This window comes from Indicator indicator, chromosome 2 (genome assembly GCF_027791375.1).
Source record: "Indicator indicator isolate 239-I01 chromosome 2, UM_Iind_1.1, whole genome shotgun sequence".
Classification (NCBI taxonomy): Eukaryota; Metazoa; Chordata; class Aves; order Piciformes; family Indicatoridae; genus Indicator; species Indicator indicator.
Genome location: NC_072011.1, coordinates 46,263,400 through 46,287,360, shown reverse-complemented (window position 1 = coordinate 46,287,360; position 23,961 = coordinate 46,263,400). Strand labels below are relative to the sequence as shown.

The 23,961-nt window shown below is 37.6% G+C and overlaps 1 protein-coding gene across 1 annotated transcript in view; it reads left to right on the top strand.

The window, feature by feature from the left end:
• The window catches only part of PRKCE (protein kinase C epsilon), a 291,359-nt gene that overhangs the window by 184,134 nt on the left and 83,264 nt on the right, over positions 1-23,961 (top strand). The window contains exons 4-10 of the mRNA XM_054399123.1: positions 917-951; positions 2,285-2,370; positions 4,474-4,606; positions 7,466-7,608; positions 9,018-9,114; positions 10,678-10,892; positions 12,225-12,398. Coding sequence (XP_054255098.1) covers positions 917-951; positions 2,285-2,370; positions 4,474-4,606; positions 7,466-7,608; positions 9,018-9,114; positions 10,678-10,892; positions 12,225-12,398 — 883 coding nt within the window. The remainder of the gene's footprint in view (positions 1-916; positions 952-2,284; positions 2,371-4,473; positions 4,607-7,465; positions 7,609-9,017; positions 9,115-10,677; positions 10,893-12,224; positions 12,399-23,961) is intronic.

The window sequence follows — 23,961 nt, the reverse complement described above, 5'->3', positions numbered from 1 at the left end:
AGCCACAAAGTCCAATCTCTTCCTGTCTAGTACACATTATGAACTCCAGGTAGACAGTCTGTCTAGTGTTCTGTAGGTGCCTAAGTGTAAATTTAGACCTAAATTAGACCATTTTGCCAAGATCACTAAATTCTTTGCTAGAGTATTCCCATCTTCCTCCTAGGAAATGACGAGCTCCTATACATCCCACTGAACTTAATGGAATATGGGGGTATTACAGTTTGAATGATCAAGGTTTTTGGTGTTCAGTGTAATGGGTCTTTATTATTGCAATGGATGTCTAGAACTACCTTTTAGAAATTGTTTACTTTAGTTTTGAGTACTCACTCAGATAGGCAAAAGTGGCAGAGACATTCCATTTCCAGTAGTTTTTCAGCAATTCTATTCATGTTTTCCAAAGTTACGTAAAGGTTCTTATTTGCACCTTAATGCACCTAAGTTCTGATGCAATCCATATTTAGTGCATCCTAAGAATCTGTACTGAATCAGTCTTTCTTAATGTGAGATGATGTGAATTGCACACAAACTACATTTCTCTAAGAAATGCCTGTAGGTTATGCTTTACATTAGCTAAGGTGATTTCAAGCAACAGTATTGGCAAATTCAATGTTCTGTCTATCTAGAGGCCTGCTTGATGACTATTTTACCATCTTATGGCCTCCCTCTCTATGTACCCTTCAGCTTTGCCTATTTTATTGTAGTAAATGTGCCTTTACTTTGTACTCTATAGCCTATTGTTCTACCTGTTACTTCTTAACAGCTGAAATATGATTCCTACTTTGAACTTATCTCAGTTTAGGCATACAGTTGTGAGATTATTGATTTCTTTAAACTTGTACATGCCCAGTAAGGAGAAGAAAAAATGTTTTTTATAAATACATAGTCTTCATTTTCTAAAACACTGTTTTATTTTCAGGGGTGTAATAGGAAAACAGGGATATCAATGTCAAGGTAAGAGCAAATCTACAAGAGGACAGTTTGAATGTATGTATTACAATATGCATGATATTTTCATCAGGTATTGTATATGTGCAAGAATTTAGCAGAACATGGTCAGGATAAGCTTATTTTACCAAAGATATAATCTTTACAGCAAGTCACAGTAAGATTTTTCAAAACTGTGTTCCTTAAACATCATATATAAAGTACAAGCAGAGTTAACATCACTTAACAGCAGATCCTAGGTGTCTCTTGATGTGCATTCAATGAAGGGGGTCATATGTGCAGATGTTGGTTTAATTTAGCCCTTCATGTATTTTAAAATTTTGAATTTTTTATTCTGCTTAAGATTCTTTGTTTAAAAATGCCAAGTAATTGCTAAGACTGTAATTAAATAGATGAGATAATTATAGAGGTCATCATTAGAGAAGGTTATAGGAAAGACTACAGAACTGCTTCATTTTTAAGCCAGTTTCTTATACTCCTAATTTTTTATGCAGTCATCTCTTGGGATGATGTTTTTCTACTTAATTTTCATCAGACAAGTAGAAAAAAATCAAGTAAACAAATACTTTTTTTCAGTTACAAAAGACTTGATGAAATCTCATTGTAAATAAATAAATGCAAATAATTGATCTGTCCACTGTAAGAATTACTGAGATTCTTTGAGTTCTGGTTTTTCTTCCTTGCAACAATGACCAATACTAGAAGAAAACAAAAGTAATTATTTTGCTCTGCAGGTTTTTTATCACTGAATGACCTTGAATCTTGCAGTATGATAGACCTTGTAATTTTCAATCTTTCAATCTGTCTTGTATGCAAAAGTTACTCATTGATTAAGTAATCAGTATGAATATTGACAAAGCACTTTTTGCTCCTGAAACCTTTTTCCTGTTATCAGCTTATGAAAATATGTTACAGAAAGAATGTTCGACTTTGGTTTTCTGTTCTTTGACTTTTGCAATGAATTATCTTTATGTCTTTTTTCCACTGGGAGCTCTTAAGACAGGAATTGTGTTTTGCCATTGTGTCTTCTAGGATATGCATGTCATGGACTTCATCAGATAAATCAAATATGTAAAAATGGAGAAAAAGTGTGGTTAATATTTCAAAAGGTAGTTTGTAGTTTAATGTACTGAGATTTTGGCAGATATGCTGTAGTTCTCTTACAATTCGTTGTTCTCCTGAAGTCCATTATCTTCTACCTTTGTTTCCCAGTCTTACTTCATCAAGGATTTGATTCACCAAGTCACTGGCAGCCTTTAAAGTCCCAGCATTTCTAGTTTTCTGAGATGAGTCTTTTGCTTCATGAAAACTCATTCTTTTATCTGTCTTTTGTTTATAGTTTGCACTTGTGTAGTCCACAAGAGATGCCATGAACTTATAATAACGAAATGTGCTGGCTTAAAAAAACAGGAAACTCATGATGAGGTAAATGTTTATAAAATAAATTCTCTAGATAAAATTCTGTCTTTAATCTGTTCAAAGTAGTGTCATCTGCTCTGTTGGTCAATAAATGTTAACAAACTTTTTGTGCCCTTCTGGTTGTAAAGTAATGTAGCATTTACTTTGGAATCACAGATTACCACAACAGTTTCATTTACGTGGAAATTATTGTTCAGCAATTTATTTCTAATTAGTACACTTTTTATAGAGTCTTAATGCTCATAGTCTCAGCAAGGTCTTTCCAATACTTTTTTTAACACCCTCCATTTCTGAGTTAATACCAGTTTTCTAATTCTGTTTCTTAAAGAAACAGGCTGAGACTGTTTATCACTTAAATGCATTTTGCATGCTGGGTCATTAGCAGCTGATAGGATAAGCAGTATGCGTGAGTATATTGCATCAACCAAAAAGAAAGCCCAGAATTTGCTTGCAAAGTCTCACTTCAACAAAGATTGCCATCAAAACTGTTAAAATGTGGAACAAAAACCATCTCTGTGTTGAAAATGCCCATGGATATTGTATAAGCCAGTAGTGATGACACAAGGCACTGCATCACAGATTTCCCAGCATAATTATTCTCTACCTCTAGCAACCTTTTGCATATTCATAGAATTAACACTGTGTGCTTTATGTTATCGTGCATTTAAATAAATGAAGACATCACCTGAAGATGCAATTAGATGCCTTTGGAACTGTACTGTCAGGGAAGTAAATACATATATCTGCCAACACCATGTTCAGCTCTGGATCAGAAGAGGGGACAAAGCAATCCTTTCACTTGGGTTAAAAGTCTTTCTCAGCTAAGAAGGTTGTTTTACGCTTGGTTAGGAAATTAGCATTGATTTCTGTGGACAGACATGCAACAGGAAGTGATGTGACTGCTGTAGTGTTCAAGACTCCTCAGCTTTGGGGCATCTTTTATGACTGGGTTGATAGGGGACAGCTGGGGAAGTATAGGGTTTATGGGTTTTTACTTAGTTGTAGCCTTCAACTGTAACCAGTGAATGCTTTACCTTATATGGATGTTTGTTGTTTGTCTTGTAGCAGGAAAACAAATTGATGCTCACTGTCACTTTCTGTTTTGTGCAATAGGAAGGGCTGTCTTTCGTGATAGGATAAGGTGGGGTAGCCTGTGGGTGATCCCAGTTCCTTGGCCACACAGGAAAAGTACATTTCTTAGATTTATTTTTTTAAAATCTAAATTTATATTCTCAAAAAGACTAGCTTTAAATTACAATCAGACTTTTATGTAATGATTTTAAGCTACTTTTTTAGCTTTGATACAAAGTTGACTGAGATTCTTCCATTCTCCACTACCATTTTTGATACTAGAAGGATTCTTTAATATCTGGTTCAAAACCAGTACTTCACATCCAAAACTTGATCATGTGCATAGGATTATGATGAAGGACTGTGTTTGACTAGTGCTGTTTTTTGCATAGTACTCACAGGAAGATACAAAATCTTGTATAAATCTTTATATTTCCAGGCTCCAGACTGGTGGAGACTTGTATGCTTTACTGATATAATGGTCTCATTGTTTAGAAGGGGTACTAGATCTTTGGAGAGAAGCCAGTGGTAGTAGGAAAGTAAAAGAAAAACATTGAAATAAACCCTCTGCTATGCAGAGGCCACTCTAAAAATGTATCAGTGAGAGTATATACCTTGGAATACCTGAACACAGTTTATCATTGATATGAAAAAGTAAAGGAGTTGTGATGTATTTCTAATTCTTAGATCTGTATTGGTTTACTGTCTTGCTCCTGAAACAATTGGGAGTGACTTCCTTGCCTTCCATGTTAAGAAATCTTTCCTGATAGCTATCCATTTGTTGTTCCCCAAAGTACTAGGAAGGAGACTTTAGTCTTTATCTCATGGACAACAGCAGCCCTTCCATCCGTTTTCTCCAAACAGTGAGAACTCTGGTATATCTAATGCAGTATATCTAATGCAAAGATCATTATCTGAGCACAGATCTATTTAATCTTGTTTGAATTCTGAATGATTTCAAAACATAGTGGGGCCTTGGCATATGCTGATCAGAAAGAAATTAATTAGAATTAAATATGTTGTGCTCTCCTCTTTCAGCAAGTGGGATCCCAGCGTTTCAGTGTCAATATGCCTCACAAGTTCAGCATTCACAACTACAAAGTGCCCACCTTCTGTGACCACTGTGGTTCATTGCTCTGGGGTCTTTTGAGACAAGGTTTACAATGCAAAGGTAAGGATTGCCACTTCAGAGCTTTTCTTGTTCTTTGTGAGTGGCTTGAAGACTTGGGAAGAGTTCAAGTAATTGTGTCTTTTCCAGCATATACAGAAATGAATAGAATGTAAATAGCAGACTGCTGCAGGGATTGCCATTACGGTTAGAGAATGGCACTTACCCTGTCCACAACACCAGTTGATATCAGATGCAAAGGACAGAACGCAGAAACACATTTTGCACTTGCTGCTGTGTAGGTTTACTGCCATGTAAGAAATTAGAAGTTGACAGAAAGTTGAGAGCGTGGGGCTCCACATGCCTTCATCCTATATGCCTTTTGTGTTTTCAAGTTTGTGATGATGTTTATTTAACATCATTATTCCATCTGCTTTTTGCTTTAATACCATCTTCAAAAATTACTATTATGTATTGGCTAGGCTAGTCAGAACCAGTCCTGTGTGCCCATATCCAGCAAATGAGATATTCTGATATCTAGATAAAACATCCTTTGTGATGGTCTGCCTAGTCCCTCTATTCCAGAAAACAAAGGATTCATTTTGTTCTGCAGTTTAAGGACTGTGTGCTCTGAAGATGCTGCTGGATGGTGCATTCCTGTTGCGTTAGCTGGCTAACAGAGGTGGTTGGTTCTATATCTCCTTGTTTCAAGCAGATGTATATACTCTAAATAGGGGAGAAAATAGTACAAACACCTTCAAAGGAATGTAGTATTTTAGGAATAGTAAATAAAATACTTCAATTAGTATGCTGATGGGAATGATGTCATGTGGGTTGCCAGATTGTTAGAAAGTAGTACCTAATGGAATCACAAGTATTTTCATTTTTTTACACCCTTGCAAATGGGTAGGTCTGGCTTCATAAATAGAAAAAATCACATTATGTACGCTTCTCAGCTGCAGAAACATGGAGTCACATGTGTATGTATAAACATGTAGTCTATGAAATAGATCTTCTGCAGTATTTAGATGAGACATAACTATAGGTGAAGGCCAGACCTAATGTTTCATGTCGCAAATTGCTGAGCAGCAAGAGAAAGAAGAAATTTCTTTCATAGCAAAATAATACACACTGAGGGCATTCTGAAGTTCAAGCCTTTCCTTGTGATTCTAGCAAGTGATCAGTTAAAAAATGTTAGACTAAATACTATTACTTTACTAATATTGCAGATTATGTTCAAGTGCTATCTTAATTATGGTGGAGATACATTCACAGAAAATTTTTTCAGTTTAACCTGTTTGGTTATTTTCCCTCTGAATTTTAATCAGAGCTGTAGTATCTCTCCACTTAATCTGTGAGTGTATTGGTTCACTTCTGTATTCTCTCTGAAGTACTAGAGAGGTTCATTTGCTCTTTGGTGTAGAAAATCATGTTATTTCTCATGTGTATTTGTTTTCTGTGTAGCAGATGCGTAGAAAGAATAGTTCAGAGAGCCAGTGTTGCATTTTTCACATTCATAAAATTAGTGCCTATAAAAATGAAGTGTTGTGTGCATAAAATCTAGAACCCACCTGAGCTATAAATTGTATTTTCTCCGTGCTTTGTTTCCTCTCTTAGCAAGTGCTGAGCAATGCTCCCTTCTTCAGTGATGTACTTGCTTGCCTAGCGTGGTTATTAACACCTCCAAACAGAGTATATTCCAGAGGTTTCTTCTTCTTCTGTTGTTTCACTGCTTATTCCTGTGCTTCTTTTTACAAAGAACATTCATGAAGTTGGACTGTACCAAATTTTTCTGCCTGCTTTATTTCAAGCAGTCCACTTTCTCCGTGTCCACTGTTAGGCATCATAGGTCAAACGTTTTACTTGCCACTGAACTTTCATCACTGAAAAAAATGACATGTGTAACAATTTCTTTTTGCTCTTCTTGTGAGCTTCTGAAACATATTTGAAAAGGAAAGACAGTTGCTTTCCAAAGCACATGGTTACTGCTGCAGCTACAGTGCCTGTGCATGGTCTTAGAGGAAAATGTCATTTGTTTCTTTTAGGCTTATACAAGTGAAATCATTCTTGATGAACATTGTAATGAAATACAGCTTTATAAATGCATACTTCTAAGGTATTTCTTTTTTTCTCTGAAAAGTAATGAAATTAGGAATATGAGCAATTGAACGCTAATCTAGTACTTAATTATGCTTGCAATTTTGCTTTCCTGATGCCTTGCTCCACAAGAGGGCAGTGAAGTCTAAGATACTATACGTCATCTGCTACTAACAAATCCATGCTGTGCTACTTTTAATGGAGCTATGTGATCTTGTTCATACCCCGTATCCTGGAAGCAATATAACCTTTTTTCCTCTTACTAGTGAGCTAGTTTCAGGAGATGATATTTAAGAGCCCTTTGCTTATTAATGGATTGCTACTGAAAGAAAGAGACTGTCTAACAGTGCCAAAGACTTGTTAAAACGTAAACCACTGTGGTTTTATGCCTGCTTACATGCGGAGTTAATATACTTGAGTAAAATAGAGTAAGAAGTAGTAGTAATACCTGAGGAACTACCTTTGTGCTTTGATTATGAGAGCAGAAGTGGACTGCTACATCCAAGCTATGAAGGACTTTTCTTCTAATTCAAATTTTATTTAAGGTTTACTGAGATTGTTAGATATTTTCATTTGCTCCTGTGTCTGTTCTGAGTACTGCATGAAATCACTATTTGACATTATCACAGCAGAAGAATTCTAAACAGGCTAGAAATTCTGTATTAGGATTGATGAGTCACCATAAATTCAGCTAAGTATTTTTCTACTGTAATTTCATTTATTTGAAAAAATTTATTGGTAAGTCCAAAAAGGTCTGATTTAAGTAAGGAAAATGCATGCCAAGGTAGTATTTAATTTATTCTACAACTTTACATTTCATTGCAGTTTGCAAGATGAATGTACATCGACGCTGTGAAACAAATGTGGCACCAAACTGTGGAGTGGACGCTAGAGGCATAGCTAAAGTCCTTGCAGATCTTGGAGTCACTCCAGATAAAATCACTAACAGTGGGCAGAGGAGGAAAAAGGTAATTCTACTATGTAGTGTCACATTAAAAAAAGTGAGATAAGCATGGCTTACTGTAACTTTATTAGCTGGTCTTCAGTACCACTCATTTGACTTGCAAATAAATTTTTTTTAGTCAGTACAGAGCTAAGACTGGCTTTTGATTTGTAAGCACAAATCATCTCTTCTGAATTTTGATTCACAATTTATTTTGACCTGCTACAGTTTTGCAAGCTGGAGTCTGTGTAGAATCTGGAAGGACTTCCTTGTTTTTTTTTTTAATTTTGAGGAATAACATTTGACGGAAAGAAAGTGGGTAGCACAAGAGTTTGTAAAACCAAAAATGTTTCCTTGGTTCAGAATTAGTATTGTATTGAGACACAGTGCTACTCTATAATATTATAAGTGCAGATAAATGACCAACATGCTGATTCTTGTGAAAAGGAGCTGGTTGCCGGATGATGATTCTAGAGTAATCATCACACTTACATGAAGAACTAGACTGTTCTAGAATAAAAAGCATAGGTCACCACAGTTACATCCAAAGCTGATGGAATTATTCTGGATTGTTTATGTAGCCAGTATCAGAATTTGGCCACACTTTCTATTTGTGTGATTGTGACAACAGACCCATTGCTCTCACTTAAAGAAATAAATCATAGAATCATAGAACTCATTGGGTTGGAAGGGACCTTTGAAAGTCGTCTAGTCCAACTCCTCTGCAGAAAGCAGAGACATCCCCAACTAGATCAGGTTGTTCAGAGCTCTGTCAATCCTGACCTTGACTGTCTCCAGGATGGGGCCTCCACCACCTCCCTGGGTAACCTGTTCCAGCATTCCACCACCCTCACAGTAAAGAATTTCCTAATGTCCAATCTAAATCTACTCCACTATAGTTTAAAACCATTGCCTCTTGTCCTAGTACTACATGCCCTTGTAAACAGTCTCCTCACAGCTTTCTTGTAAGCCCACCTGGTTTCTTAAAACAATGACGTTTGGCTCTGTTCATTTTCCAGATTATTGCACACTTGTATCCCATGCATACTGTTTAAAAATACTAGCAAAATTCCTGGGAAAATGTGATGCCATGTTGTTACTGCATGGGTTAGTTTGCAGTGCTTGCTGATACTTGTTGTAGTTAAATATATTTACCAGATAGACTTTTGCACAGCCTTCTGGTCAATATTCAAAGTCTTCCCACTTGCTGGCTGTGCTTATTACATTTATTGCATCTTAAGAACCTATTTTTCTTTCCGTTGCCAGTTCTTCCTTGGTTTATGCTCTCCATTTGATGCAGTGTCATCTCCTGTATGGTTAATGTCCTGACAATGAGAATCCATACTTCTACCTATAAATTAATGTTGTTAATTTATATTTCCTCTTGGCATGAAGGATCTCATATCTGAGTGCACCTTTTGGAATTGTTCTTAGCTAATTGCAGGTGCAGAGACTCAACAGCCAGTTCCTGGAAGCGCTTCATCAGAAGAAGATAGGTCAAAGTCAGCACCAACTTCACCATGCGATCAAGGTCGGATATGTCTTTTTATTTCCTAACGGATGCATATTGTGTCTGTGCTGTGTATTGAATTTTCCTTCTTTATGTGGAGTAAAAAAGCAATTAAATTTATGAACTGCAAAACTTTTTTAAAAAGACCTACTTCTCATTTTGTTTGTCTGTGAAATTAAGTTGCTTTTATAGGGAAAACTGTAAAACAGTCATCTTAAAATATTAAGTGTACTAGACGAGTCCTTGCCTAAAAAAATACCTTTATGTACTATAAGAGTGAGGACATTTGAAATAGAACCACAGACCTTGAGAGAACCTTTATTTATTGAGAAAACTTCTATCTCTTAGTAAAATAAATAAAATTGCCTCTGTGCAATTCCAGGTTGAACGTTTGTGATAATAAAAACTTCCATCTAGTTAGGCTATGCCAGCATGCCTGTGCTGTCTCTAGAGACTTTGTAAAATCATGTTTCCTTTCAGTGATTTTTTTCATGCATAGATTCAGGCATATCTTCACTGATATGACCTGACTTGCCAGAACATGCATCTGATCAGCAATTTCTGAATTTGATCTGACTGCTGTTTTAAAAAATCAGATATCTGTGAAATGTCTTGTGTACCATCGTACGTGCAAACTGATGAACAAAAAACCTTTATGCCAAGATGTAGGAAGATGGATACTTTTGTGTCAAAGTCTCTGAAAATTATTTACAGTTGAGAAACTTCTCAGTATTATTTTCAAGGATGATACTTTCAGCGGTCTGTGGTAATAAGTACTGTAAGGCTCTATTCCAGAAATCATTTAAATTTGTCAGTCTTTTGGTTTCACAGGCAGTATTTTAATTAAATAATATTTTTTTAATAGTTCATCTTTTGTGTCAATTAAGAAGAAAGAATTTTTCTAAATACCCTCTTAAATTTCACTTTTGTAGCTGTGCAGTAATGCTGTTCCTTCCAAGGCTATCAGGCAGAAGTACTATGCAAGAGCTCAAGGCAGACCCCAGGGTCTGTTAGTCACCCGAGTCACTGTATTTAACAGAGAGAAACATTCATTCTGTTTAGCATATCTACACAATTGCTGCCCGAAGCAGCACTAGGAAGTGCTCAAATATGTTATCAGCAGGCATCTGGTAACAGCTGGAGCTGAGTAAGATGCTGCATTCTTGTTGACTTCAAGGTCTGGGACACTCAACTATCCTTTGAACTCTCAAAGATCCAACTGAAAACACTTAAGCAGGAAGATGAGTAAATGCTGCAGGAAGATATGATTATTCAAAAAAAAGTACTTCTCTGTGGTACAGGAACACACAAAATCACTAAAACAACTGCTATTCTGACTTCTCTTTCATGTTTTGTATATGTCATTCTCTTAGCTTCATTTTAAAAGGCCAGTCTTCCTGTTGGAGAAGGGCTGATTGCTGTAAGGTAGAAAAGCAGTTTGCTAAATAGATGTTCTTAACCCCACAATGTTCAACACAGTATTCAAGGTTGCTAAATGGCCTTTCTGAAAACTGATACAGACTAACACAGGCAGTTTTTCTGATGGTTGTTTAAAACAAACACCTTTTTATCACATTTCTACAGAAATCAAAGAGCTGGAAAACAATATTAGGAAAGCGTTATCATTTGACAATCGAGGAGAGGAACACAGAGCAACTGCTACAACATCAACAGACAACCAGCTTAACAAACCTGGGGAGAATGGTGAAAACGGAGAGGTCAAACAGGCCCAGACCAAGCGAATAGGCCTTGAAGAGTTCAACTTCATTAAAGTATTAGGGAAAGGCAGCTTTGGCAAGGTTGGTAGCTTTGGGTTTTTTGGTGGGTTTTTTTGGGGGGGTTTTTTGTTTGTTTGTTTGGTTTTTGTTTGGTTTGGTTTGGTTTTTTACTGATGGGAAGGCTTTTTCTGACTGTAGTCATAGTGACATTCAGCAAAGTGCTTCCACTCATTGGGTGAAAGGAACTTTTAGTCCCCAGATCTGGATTGTCAGCCTCCAAATCAGCTGACGTTTTCTGTACTTTAGCTCACTTTGCTAACCGGAGTCAAGTCGTTTGAAACAAAATGTCAATGTTTTGCTATTTGAGGACATTGGTAATGAAAACATGCATAGAGTTACATACATAGTGTTCAACAAGATAATTAATTGTGGTCAAGAGGGAAAAAACAGCCCGGTACTAATGCGGCATTCTAAGTTCATTCCCTTTCTAGATAATACCCAGTTGAAGTTTACTTATTTGACAGAACAGTTTGTGGTTCTTTGTCAGTGCATCTGCTCATTACTGGCTGGAGGAGGCAGAACTCCAGCGTTTCCACTCAGATATGCAAGAGCGTTAGGCAGCTGCCCAAAATACCACATATACAGCAAAGGTATAACTCACCAGGTACCTTCACACAGTAGGGAATTGGTGAGAGTGGAAGGGGCATTGCTGTATTGACAGGGCCTATAGATTTTCTTTTCACAATGCTGTGCACCATGGAATCAAAGAAGACTGAGATGTCAATCTCTTTCACAGGTACGCTCCTCCTTCCTTGATTTAAAGGAGCTCTAGATGCAGGGGGACAGGGCTGAAATAGTTCTTTCGTCTCCCTGTTTTCTAATCCTTTCTCTGAAGATTACCGTGGCTCCAGGGCAGAAATTACCTTAAACAGAGTATAGAGCTTGAACCTCAAACAGTACTAGCAGTTAAAATCAATAACTTTAAAGCGTCTGGAATGGCACACGGGATTGCATACTAAGTTCATCACACAAAAATCTCACTACCAAAAATGGGAGATAAAGTAGGAAATAAATTTCTGTTCAATATCAACTTCTTTCTTTTTTAGTTTCTGAGATCTCACCGATAGGTACTCATTAAGATACTTAAGTGAGGGGATAAAAACTTTTTTATCTTCTGCTTTCTTAACTAACAAAATAGATACTGTCTATTTCAGATTTAAACACCAGGGGTAAGTTTTTCTAAAATAACATTACTTTGCTTTCATTCCATATAACTATATAGATATATATAAAACTTCATTCTGCCAAGTATATAACTGTCTTGTTTATTTCTGGTGCAAACTCACATGTAACCCTGAATTTATGGCATCTCATACATTGCTCATGTGCAAATGTATTTTCTCTTCATTTTAGGTAATGTTAGCTGAGCTGAAAGGAAAAGATGAAGTATATGCAGTGAAAGTTTTGAAGAAAGACGTCATACTTCAGGATGACGATGTAGACTGTACAATGACAGAAAAGAGAATTCTGGCATTAGCACGGAAACACCCATACCTAACACAACTTTACTGCTGCTTCCAGACGAAGGTAAGATACGTAAGCCTTTTACCATTTTTTTTTTGCCCAAGGAACAATATTCACTGTTTCCAGAATAAAAGAGAGCAACACGAAAGTACAGCAATATTGTGAAAATATTTTTGAGAAGCCTTTGGCATTTCAGTAGTATTGAATAGGAATACTGACTGCTATTAAGTAGCGTAACTGCAATTACCCAGTAAGTACCAGGAGATGGCAGTAAATGAGTGTAATTTAAGAAACAAAACAGCCAAACAAAAAAACGCCTCATGGAGAAAACACAGAAAAACTACTGAGGTACCATTTTCTGGGTTTCTTCTGAAAATTAATAGGGTGTATCATTTCTTGAATTAAGTGCAAATGTTTTTAACATTCAGAGTAAGAATTCTGAAATTAAGACTGGCAGAACTCACATATTTTCTGTTTTCTTGTGCTGTGTAGTATAAAAAATACTCAGAAAAGGAAGGTATAAGGTATACTGTTTCCTGTAGTGCTAATACCACCCATATGCTTGAGCTTGGAGAAGGAAAGGCAGAGAGCTGATACCGAGGGACTGTTCCCATGGCATGTTCCTTGTGTTCACAGCATATGACTGGTTTTCATTTTGTAGTCTCTTATTTTTCCCTTGTCATTCAGCTGAGCTGACCTTTTTTCACATGATTGTCAAGAAAGCTTTATGGACAAAAAATAACCCCACAAGGTGACTTTGTCTTGCCAATAGAGTACCAATCATATGTAACTATTTACAGCAGCATCTTTTATGTTTGAAGTGCCTGATAATATGTTTACTATATCAAAGCATTAAGGTTTAATTTGTGCCTACCTGGATATGTCATTCATTTTAGCAGGATGAGTTTTCGACCTGTAAGGAATAAGTTTAGATGTTGGTATGTAAGTATGTTTTAAATAAAACACCTGAAAAGCAATCAACTTCCTTCAAATATCCAGATTGTTGGCTTTTTTCAGTAAGAAACTACATTTGAGTATTTGAGTCCGTTTAATGGAAAAGGTTGCTACTTCAAATCAGTAATTGAACTAGCATTTTGAACAATTAAGAGTTACTAATGATGCAGATGAGTGTGTATATGTGCATGTGTAAATACCTACATATTCATACATTATAACCAAAACTATATATGTTGAGCAGTTGCAATGAATATGTGTTGAGAATTACAGAAAAGCTATGACTGAAGGATCTTCCAGCAAAGCTTTTTGGAAAGATAAATATTATTTCACATTAAGAAAGCAATAAAATGCTAGTACTGGGCTGAGGAATAAACTCGTTGAACAGAACAGACCACACTGCCAAGTTGTAAATAAATGTATCAGCAGCCTGGTGTGAATCACGTGGCAGAACGTTGGTTAAGATCAGCTTTACATTAGGTGAATTACACAGAAGGTTCTGCTGCCACTTGCTTTGGTTTCCTGGAGATTTCTTTTCTTTTGTATTTCTAATCTGTTCTCCATTCTTTTGCATCATGCTTTCTCTCCAAAGCCATTCATCAAAGCAAGATAACAGAAATTCTTCTCATCATCTTCTCTCTTCCTAGATCTCATGTCCAGAGAGAAACTATTATTTGTGGCTTTGCTTAAAGTCAGAGGAACTGATAGTAAAGTGATTTATATAGTTACAAGTTGTAAACTTGTGGTTCTTGCCAAACAGCAAAAACTATGCCTAGTGATAGCCAATCAAAAATCCACAGTTGAAAAATTGAAGGGTTTTTTTGAGCATGGCCTATGAACAATTTTTTAAGAACACTTTATAAAGAAAAAAAAAAGTAAAGGCAAAAGCAATGCATCTGCTAAAGCTATACATTATTTATGAATTACAAAAAAAAAGAAAATGTACCAAGTAAATTAGTCACTGAATGATTTCATATAATTGCAGAATGCATTGGATTGGAAGGGACCTTTGAAGGTCATCTAGTCCAACTCCTATACAGTAAGCAGGGACATGCCCAACCCGATTTGCTCAGGTTCAGTGGGAAAACAGGTAAAAAAATGTATTCCAACATGGTCTGTGGTTAAAATAGCTTTATTGAATCAAAGGCTATTGCACAATAGAGACAAAAATGTGTTTCACAGTAGTGTTTAATTACTTACACTTTGATTGTATGCTATGCCATGGCTGCTGTACTTTGAAGAGCTGGTCCCTGAAGTGATCACACTGTAATTAAATTTTATATTTCAAGTAGATCTCAGGGCAACCAGGAGGATGTATTCTAAGCTTACAACCCTGAACTTTAGGTGTGCAGATTTTGATTGCTTCAGGGATCTGCTGATCAAAGTGTCATGGGACGAAGCCCTAGAGGGAAGAGGGGCCCAAGACAGCTGGTCAGTATTCAAGGATCACCTCCTCTGTGTCCAGGAGCAATGTATACCAACAAAGAGGAAAGCAGGAAAGAATGCTAGGAGGCCTGCCTGGATGAGCAAGGAGCTCCTGGACATACTATCACTTAAAAGGAAACTCTACAAGAAGTGGAGGAAAGGACAGCTAGAATGGGGGGGATATAAGGAAGCTGCCCCAGCAGCAAGAGACCTGGTGAGGAAAGCCAAAGCACAGTTTGAATTGAATCTAGCCAGGGAGGTTAAAGGGAACACTAAGAATTTCTACAGGTATGTTAATGGTAAAAAGAAAACTAGGGAAGGTGTGGGCCCACTCAGAAAGGACACAGATGAAATGGTCACAAGTGACCTGGAAAAAGCTGAGGTACTCAATGACTTCTTTACCTCAGTCTTCACTGCAAGGGCCTCCAGCCACACTCCTGGAGTCATGGAAGATAACGGCAGGGACCGGAAGGAAGAACTGTACATCATAAGTGAAGATCTCTATTATATTCCAAAAGTCCTGGCAGTCTGGGGAAGTCCCCACAGACTGGAAAAGGGGAAACATAACTCCCATTTTCAAAAAAGTTAAGAAGGAAGGACCAGGGAACTACAGACCAGTCAGTCTCACCTCTGTGCCTGGTAAGATCATGGAGCAGATTCTCCTGGAGGCACTACTGAGACAGAAGAATAGTGAAGAGGTGATTTGGCACAATCTGTATGGCTTCACCAAGGGCAAATCCTTCCTGACAAACCTGGTGGCTTCTATGGACAGGTCACAACATTAATGCATGAGGGACGAGCAACTGACATCATTTACCTGGACCTGAGCAAAGCCTTCGACACTGTCCCACACCACATCCTGGTCTCCAAACTGGTGACACAGGGGTTTGATGGGTGGACCACTAGATGGATAAAGAACTAGCTTGATGGCTGCACCCAAAGAGTGGCTGTCAATGGGTCCACGTCCCAGTGGAGGCCAGTGACAAGCGGAGTCCCTCAGGGATCAGTCCTGGGACCAGCCTTGTTCAACATCTTTGTTGGCAACATGGACAGAGTTTGCTGATGACGCCAAGCTGGGTGGTGCAGCAGACACGCTGGAGGGAAGGGATCCTTCCAGAGGGACCTTGACAGGCTGGAGAGGTGGGCACAAGCCAACCTCATGAGGTTCACCAAGACCAAGTGCAAGGTCCTGCATCTGGGTCAAGGCAATCCCAAGCACAAATACGGGCTGGGCAGTACTGGCTGGAAAGTAGCCCTGAGGAGAGGGACTGGGGAGTGCTGATGGACAAGAAGCTCAACATGAGCTGTCAATGTGCACTTGCAGCCCAGAAAGCCAACCAGATCCTGGGCTGCATCAGGAGAAGTGTCGCCAGCGTGTTGAGAGAGGTGATTTCCCCCTCTACTCTGCTCTGGTAAGACCCCACCTGGAGTATTGTGTCCAGTTCTGGAGCCCCATTACAAGAAGGATATGGACATGCTGGAACATGTCCAGAGAAGGGCCACCAGGATGATCAGAGGGCTGGAGCACCTCTCCTGTGAGGACAGACTGAAAGAGTTGGGGCTGTTCAGTCTGGAGAAAAGAAGGCTCCGAGGTGACCTTCTTGTGGCCTTCCAGTATCTGAAGGGGGCCTACAAGAAAGCTGGGGAGGGACTTCTTAGGATATCAGGGAGTGACAGGACTAGGGGCAATGGAACAAAGCTGGAAGTGGATAGGTTCAGGCTGGACATAAGGAAGTTCTTCACCATGAGAGTGGTGAGAGCCTGGAATGGGTTGTCCAGGGAGGTGGTTGAGGCCCCATCCCTGGAGATGTTTGAGGCCCCATCCCTGGAGATGTTTAAGGCCAGGCTGGATAAGGCTCTGGCCAGCCTGATCTAGTGTGAGGTGTCCCTGCCCATGGCAGGGGGGTTGGAACTAGATGATCCTTGTGGTCCCTTCCAACCCTGACTGATTCTATGACTTCATTCTATGATTCTGTATTTGTCATATACACTGACTTAATGGGCAGATTGATGCAGTATTCATTGTTAAAGGTCTCAGAGGCTGACTTTATGTAATGATATTACTTGCTTTGTTCCTCTTCCCCAAAAATGTGAATGTATAAGTTAGACTTTATATATTGCAGAGCTTTCCTTCAGTAATAAGGTGAAGACACTGCAGAAAAGTTGCCCAATATGCTTTTTAGAGTAAGTGTGATCAAGTATTACTTGATTTTTACATGGAGCAGACTTTTCATCAGCATCATTTACTAGATGATACTATAATTATCTCGCCAAGTAAGGGACTATATTTTAAATAATTTTGAAATTCAAAAGCTAGTAGCACCATATCTGAATCTACTTTTACCTGTCCCATCTAGCTTCCTTATTTTAAAGGAATATTCCTGGGACCTCATGTTCCTACTTAGTGCAAAAGCTAACTTCAATCAAACCAGTTTGGTTTAAGCCCTTCTGTGTGCTGGTTCCTTGTGTTCGCAGTAAGGAGTATGTTACCTGACACTGCTGCCCAATTTAGTGTCCTCTTCACTCCAACCTCATACTGTGCTTCAGTGACAAACTATGGAACAATATCAACATGGTGTCACGTAGCTGGCAAAGAAGGTTTTAAATATTTCTAGAGCTATTTACTCTGAAGGCGTTCTTATATTTATACTTTATTTGCAGCTGGAAGTTTCAGAACTGTGAAAATCAGTCTTTTGTAATGGAAGGTAGACATTATACAAAATAAATATATTAATAGTTTCACTTTATTCTTCTTACACCCTCATAGTACATAAATTTTCTAGACCTCTATCCTATGAGATGCATACACATACATGTGCACACCCTATCATTTGTATTATCCTAATAAGTACTTTATAAGTAAAATGTTTTAAAATTACTTAAGACAGTGAAAACTTTATTACAACAATTCATTACAAATTTAGAAGTCTAGAGAGCTACTGCTTTTAACATCTACAGTTTGCTTTTTCTCTTCAACTTCATTAAGTCAGGTCAGTTTAAAAACAGCGCCCTCCCACTCTTTTCAGAGTACTTTATTTAACAAAATTGCCTTTTACACAGACATAGCAGAGAGTATTGTTAGAAAAGAGCAATGTTCCTGTTGAATGGTAAAGTGTCATAACGTGTAATGGACCCTGAGTCAGCATTATAGCTATTTCTATTAGAGAAAAGAAGTAATTAAAAGATAAAGTCAGGTACTATGGGTAAATATAGTTATCCTACCCATAAAAATATTTTTTCCAATTACAATTATCTGCATGCAGTGTGTCTGTTCAAAGTATAGCTCCTGAGCTGACCTGCAAGGCCGTTCACTTCTTTCCTGTGTTCTGCTGTTGTAAGGAAGAGATTAACCAACACACAGTGGCAGAACTGAAGAATACCCAGGAACAGGCTGTAGGAACTTTTATGACCGTGTTGATCCCTTAGCTGTTATGTTCTACTTAGTGGCTTACTACTGGTTTGTCCTAGATTGTGAATACTGTTCTTCAGGTACTATTCCTTTCTTTGTATGTGCATTGTTTCTAACACACTCTGGATAATGCTGCAAAGCTGGTGTTTATAAAGCTAAGATTTAGGAGATTTTATTGCCGTTTCAGCTGTCATGCTGTTCCTTCATGATTTTAGCAAATCTCTGAACCTCTTTTTGCATTAGATCCCTCTGCAAAAAACAAGAGTAAGCTCAGTCCTTCCTCTACTCACGGCTTGTGTTTAAATGTTTCCATGGAGGATTTGGAAGTCCAGTAGTACATTACTATTTAGTGTACAAGGATCAGTATGGAAAAGTGGAACATTGCAAAAGGTGAAAAATTGAGTTCCATTTTTCAAGTTACTTGTTTTATTTGTGTAGGAAAGTGTAAAATAGCAAAAGGAAAGGGAATCATATGCTTATCATGTCTTTAAGTTAATGCTTATGATGCCTAAATTAATTTAAGAAGAATCACTGTAGGATGTGACCAAAACTGTCTTTGGTAATGTAAAAGCAAGTCTCTTATGTGTATTTGTACAAAAAAGTAAATGTCTTCTGCAATAATAGCCCAGAAGAGTGTCATTTATGATAAACAGTGCAAATTAACCTAACTGGCTGGCCACTGTTACATTCATCTGGGACTAATCAGAGTTTATAATCCATTTTACCTGGTATTCTTGTACTTTGGTTGCTAAGCAGCTAAAGCCATTATGCAGATATTGCTATATGGGTGTAATCAGTTTAACACAAGTTTGCATTGCCTTTTATTACCAATTAGTGTCAAATTAGAACTTTTTAGAGCTCAATTCTGCTCATTATTATCTCTGCTTCAGTGAATTTGTACGTGTGAGACAAAAGACTAAATTATCCCCTCTATTTTTAGCTACTTCAGTGCTAAAATGTTTAAACACAATTTAAATATAAAATTATTGACAAAGATTTCTTAATGGTAAGTGTTAACTATGGTTAAATGGTAGAATAGTATGGGAGGTGACTTTTTAACATACATTTGTATGTACTTACATAAGCTTAACAATTCAACTGTATCTACGTATACACAGAATATGTGCAATAGTTACCAGCTGGCTTCTAGAGGCAGTCTATGTTTTAAGAAATTAGCTGAAACTGACTCATTCTTCAGAGTATTTCCTGAAGAGGTAGAACTTAGAATAGTATCTGATGTTTCATGTATCATACAGTCAAGAGCTCGTGTAACTACATGACATTTTGGCAGAATAAGTTTTTAAAAATATTTGGGTACTGCGTGTGTTAAATTTAGATTTCCTGTTGACTGCTACTCATTGACTGTGATCATTGTATTGTCTAAAAGTAGCCACTGTGGTCAGGAATAGTTGGAACGGTGAAGCTGATAATTAAATACTCCACTCATTGTCTCTCACACACACACAAGCCCCTGTTTCCAGCATGATGACCCGGTTTTTGGGAAACTTGCTATTATGCTGCTCAGTTATTGCTAGCTGCTCTTAAAGGATCATTAAAGCCTGGTTAGCTCACTGAAGGTTCATTGTTCACATTAGTCCTTTTAGTGTTAAACTTCAAGTCAGGCTATCGGTGCAGCCAGGCTCGTCGAGGGCCTGTAGGAGAAATTACTTCTCTAGCATCAATCAGAAGAGTCTAAATGCTTCTCTTTCAGGCAGCAAGGACTTTTATTTTGTGATGTAGCACCCAAACTGAACAGGACTCTTTCACACCCTCTCAAAGCTAGGGCTTGTTCCTAGTTTGCGTGTATCCAAGTGAGTGCTGCAGCTGCAGCTCTGTGGACTGCTTGCTGTAACCAGCTGAGGCCTCAACAATCCCAGGAATAGTCTCAAGTCCAGAATTCTCTGCAACTATCATCATGAAATAGGTGAGGGCAAGCTGGACTTTGAATTGATTTTACTTACTTGCTCCTTTTGTCTGCATATTAGGGTTTTAGAGTTAACCATACCAGTTGTTCATTGTGTTAGAAACATCTTAGTGCAGCCAAGTGTAAAATTCAACTTCAGGTTTTTAATCCTGATGTGATCATGTGCATACAGGAGGAATTTTTAAGATGATGGGTGGAGCTAAGGGCCTTTTAGGTACCGTTTTCATATCTCTTGGACAGAGTAGCTGGAGCTAAATACTGCACACTTTTACTCTTGGAAAAAAATTTGTTTCTCCAGTTGAGACTTGTTTGAAGGGAGGAATTTTCAGAGTATTTACCAGATACTTTGCCAGTAACTTTCCTGTCTTGTGCACCACACTTAAGTAGAGATCAAAGGAATTAGGAATGTTTTCATCCAAACAGGCTAACAGACTATGAGCAGAGCTGGAGTAGACCCATAACTTACTGGGTTCACAAAATCTCTATTGTATATCCTTTCCATGGCTGTGTTAATGTTCTGGTTGGTTCCTCGTCTGTCATTCTTGATTTTACAACAGATGAGTACAGTTCCTCATCCAGCCACAAAAATGACCAATGCTACTTTTAATTAAATCCTACAGGCTAAGGCTGGATTGTGGCTTTTGGTTTAGTTTCATTTTGGGAGAGAGGAGTGGGAACAATAAGAGTGATCTGTCTGGTGGCAGAAGCCCTTGGAGGAAATGTGCCTGACTGGTTTGTAGCAGGATCTGTTACCCTGCAGCCATGTTCTGTGACTCTCCTTCCTGTCCTTCCTCTGCACTTAGGGATCAAGTCCATGCTCACACATGGTGTAAAATCCCAAATTTGGACAGAAGAGACCTGAGTAGATAACCTAGATGAACCCACTGATCCTTTGTTGTAGTACCCTTTGTGTTTTTTCATGTATTTTACAGCTGTAAAGCACTATTTACAAATTGCCTCCAATGGGCTCAATATAAAAATCAATTTGTGAAAATAAAACCTATCTTGAAAATAAGTGGAAATGTAATGCTCACATGAATAGCTGTTAGGATGCCTCATTTATGCTAGTGAACTGTTTTAAAACTATTTAAAGAAAGCCTATCTTACACAAGTGATTTAGGGATAGCATTTAATACTCTAAGTGTTGCTTTTAAAAGCAAACAACTAATGCACCCTGAAAGAATAGTCAGGAAAAAGGAAACTGCATGCAAAATTTGATTCTTTTACAGCTTCTTTTCTAAATGCAGGAAGTGACTCTGTTTGGAATTCATTTGGGCACCAGGGGAAAGAAGTGGAATTTAAAATCATTTGATTTTGCATCTTTAGTAAAGTTTTCGTTGGGGGTTTTTTAAGCATATACGCAGAGTAATTTTGATTGTATCATATTATGTCTTCTACAGCATACGCTATGTGTGAGGTGGGCCAAGCTTGAGTAGGGTATAACTTAAATTGCCCTTAATCTCTGCTTCTCAAAACCACACCTTTAGATTATTTTTACGCTTACTGAGTGTAAAATAAGGTTTTAGGGAATCCAGCTTACACCATTTTACCTCTCTTGTGAGTGAGTACTTTTAGCAGAAGCACAGTTTTTCAGTAGCAGAAGGGTTTAGTCTTGCCTAATTTCTGTGGGTTAAAAGTAATGATGCCCATCCTGTAGTCTCATGCTTGGTGTGGGGAAGCTTCTTCATGCTCCCACGTAAGGTAAGCCCAGGGCCGTTCTGCTATCTAAGAAACATTCAGTGCATTGTTTTATCTCCTTAAAAAAATGACAAGGAAATTGATCTATAATGTCGATTTAGCAGTTAAGAGAAGTGACTCTGAAGGAGAGTGAGTGTTGTGGCACTTGTGGCACCTGTTAGTGCGCAGTATCTCTATGCCAGGGCTGAAATGCTATATGCAGAGTATGTGTAACTTCAACTAATAGTGAGAAACATAAACTTAGATGTATAGAACGTGCAGGTAAACTATATCTCGTCATTAACGCTTTCTGCTCTTGTCTAGTAAACTGTTTGGTCCTTAAAAAGTGGTTGCTCAGAACTGAGGAAACCTGAATAATAAAGATTCTTTCCAAGTCCTGGCTGCACTTATTAAAACAATAGTTCACAGGAATGCAAAGAGTGTTTAGCAATTGGGACATCATGACAGTGAACCTTAGGCTTTGGACTCTGCTATTTCCTCTTAACAGCAAATGGCTACAAACTGCAGTGAAACACTTAACATTCTCCATTTCCTAAGTCCAAAACTATTCAGTCACCTTTGAATGAGATTGGAAAGAGGAAAAGAGATGTGAGTTTTAGGAAATGTTCCTTTTCATAGTAAGTCAATTCTGATTATTACTGAAGCATGAATTATTTATACTGTGAGCTCAGAATGTATTCCACCTAAGTGCAAAGTGTCTATTATAGTATAAAACTAGTGTAAAACAGTGTTTTAACTCATTTCCCAAAGGGTAATCCTCTACTTAATTTGCTCAGTCTTTCTCTTCTGACACAGCGTAGCATAAATATTTTACTTTTCCCGCACCGGGTATACTAATCCATCTTTTCCTGCATCACACAGTGTGTTTAATCACTGTAAGCCTCTCACACAGTGACTCTCTATGTGTAAGGTTAGCTTTGCTGCAATCAGACAACTAGACTTTGTCAGAACAGTACGACTCTTAAAAATAATAATTGTCCAATGGCACTACTTTAACCAATTTAAATAATAGCAGTAGCTATACTGGAAAAAAATGTTTCTTTTTTTAAAGCCAGTACATTATAGAGAACTGAGTGTTTACAAAAGGCACTCTAAAGGTTAACTTACAAATTTTACTACTGTAACTGTGAATGTAGTAATACCAGCTAGTAGTAAGTCTCTGTATTTCCGTAGACTAATTTTTAAGTTGTGACCTAGATAGATTACTCCATTTTATCCTTAATACATCTGAGAAAGCCCCAGTTATAAGTCTTCCATTTTGTAAGCTTTTATAAATATTTTTTTTCTAAGAAGCTTCACAGAATCACAGAAGAGAAGTAATTTCAAATACTCTTAATTGATGAGTGGTTTCTTTAAAAGTCTATTGTGGAAATAATTTTATATTTTCTATCTTCAGAAAATTGAGGAAAAAAACCTACACCCTGAAGATTAAGTGCACGATTTTCTTCTATGCTGCTTTAAACATTTCAGGGGGTTTGGATGGCTTAAATGGTGTCATAATTCTGAATAGTGTTTCCTGTTGTCTGACTAATTTATACTTGTGAATTGCCAGGGTTTTCAGCTGTATGAAGCATATGCTTTGCCAAAAATTAATCATGTTCTGGAAACAGGAAACTATGAAAAATAAAGTAGATAGAATTAATGCTTTTAAAGGTCACTGATGCATTTATAGAACTACAGAAATCCAGATAGTGAAGAGAGAGATATGAATAATGACTTTCAATAGGTATTGAAAAGGTCCATCTCAGGTGACTCATGTTTATTATATAGAACAAAAAAATCACTGTGTGGTGCTTACACGGACCAATGAATATTTCTAAAGAGCTTCATTTTCAGGAAGGGTTATAAAAACATGTAGACTAAGGATTTTGCATGTATTTATCAGTCTTCATTATTTCTGTGTGATCATGTAGTTTTTATCTTGAATTGTGAATTTCAAGCTCTTGCTAGACTCTCTTCATTGTCCTTTGGAAAGCTAATTTTTATAAAGGGCCAAAGAAAAGGCAAAACCAGGCTCTTATCTCATGAAGGACTACATATGACACATTAATTTAAGAACAGCCAACAGTTTGTTTGGCCCAATATCCTGTCTTTAGCAGTGCCAAAGCAGATGCCCAGGAAGATTGTAGGTACAGGGTAAAGCACACCATTACGTTTTTCCAGAACATTTATCCTAATATCAGGAGATTGATGACTTAGGCTTTTCCTGAGCCAAA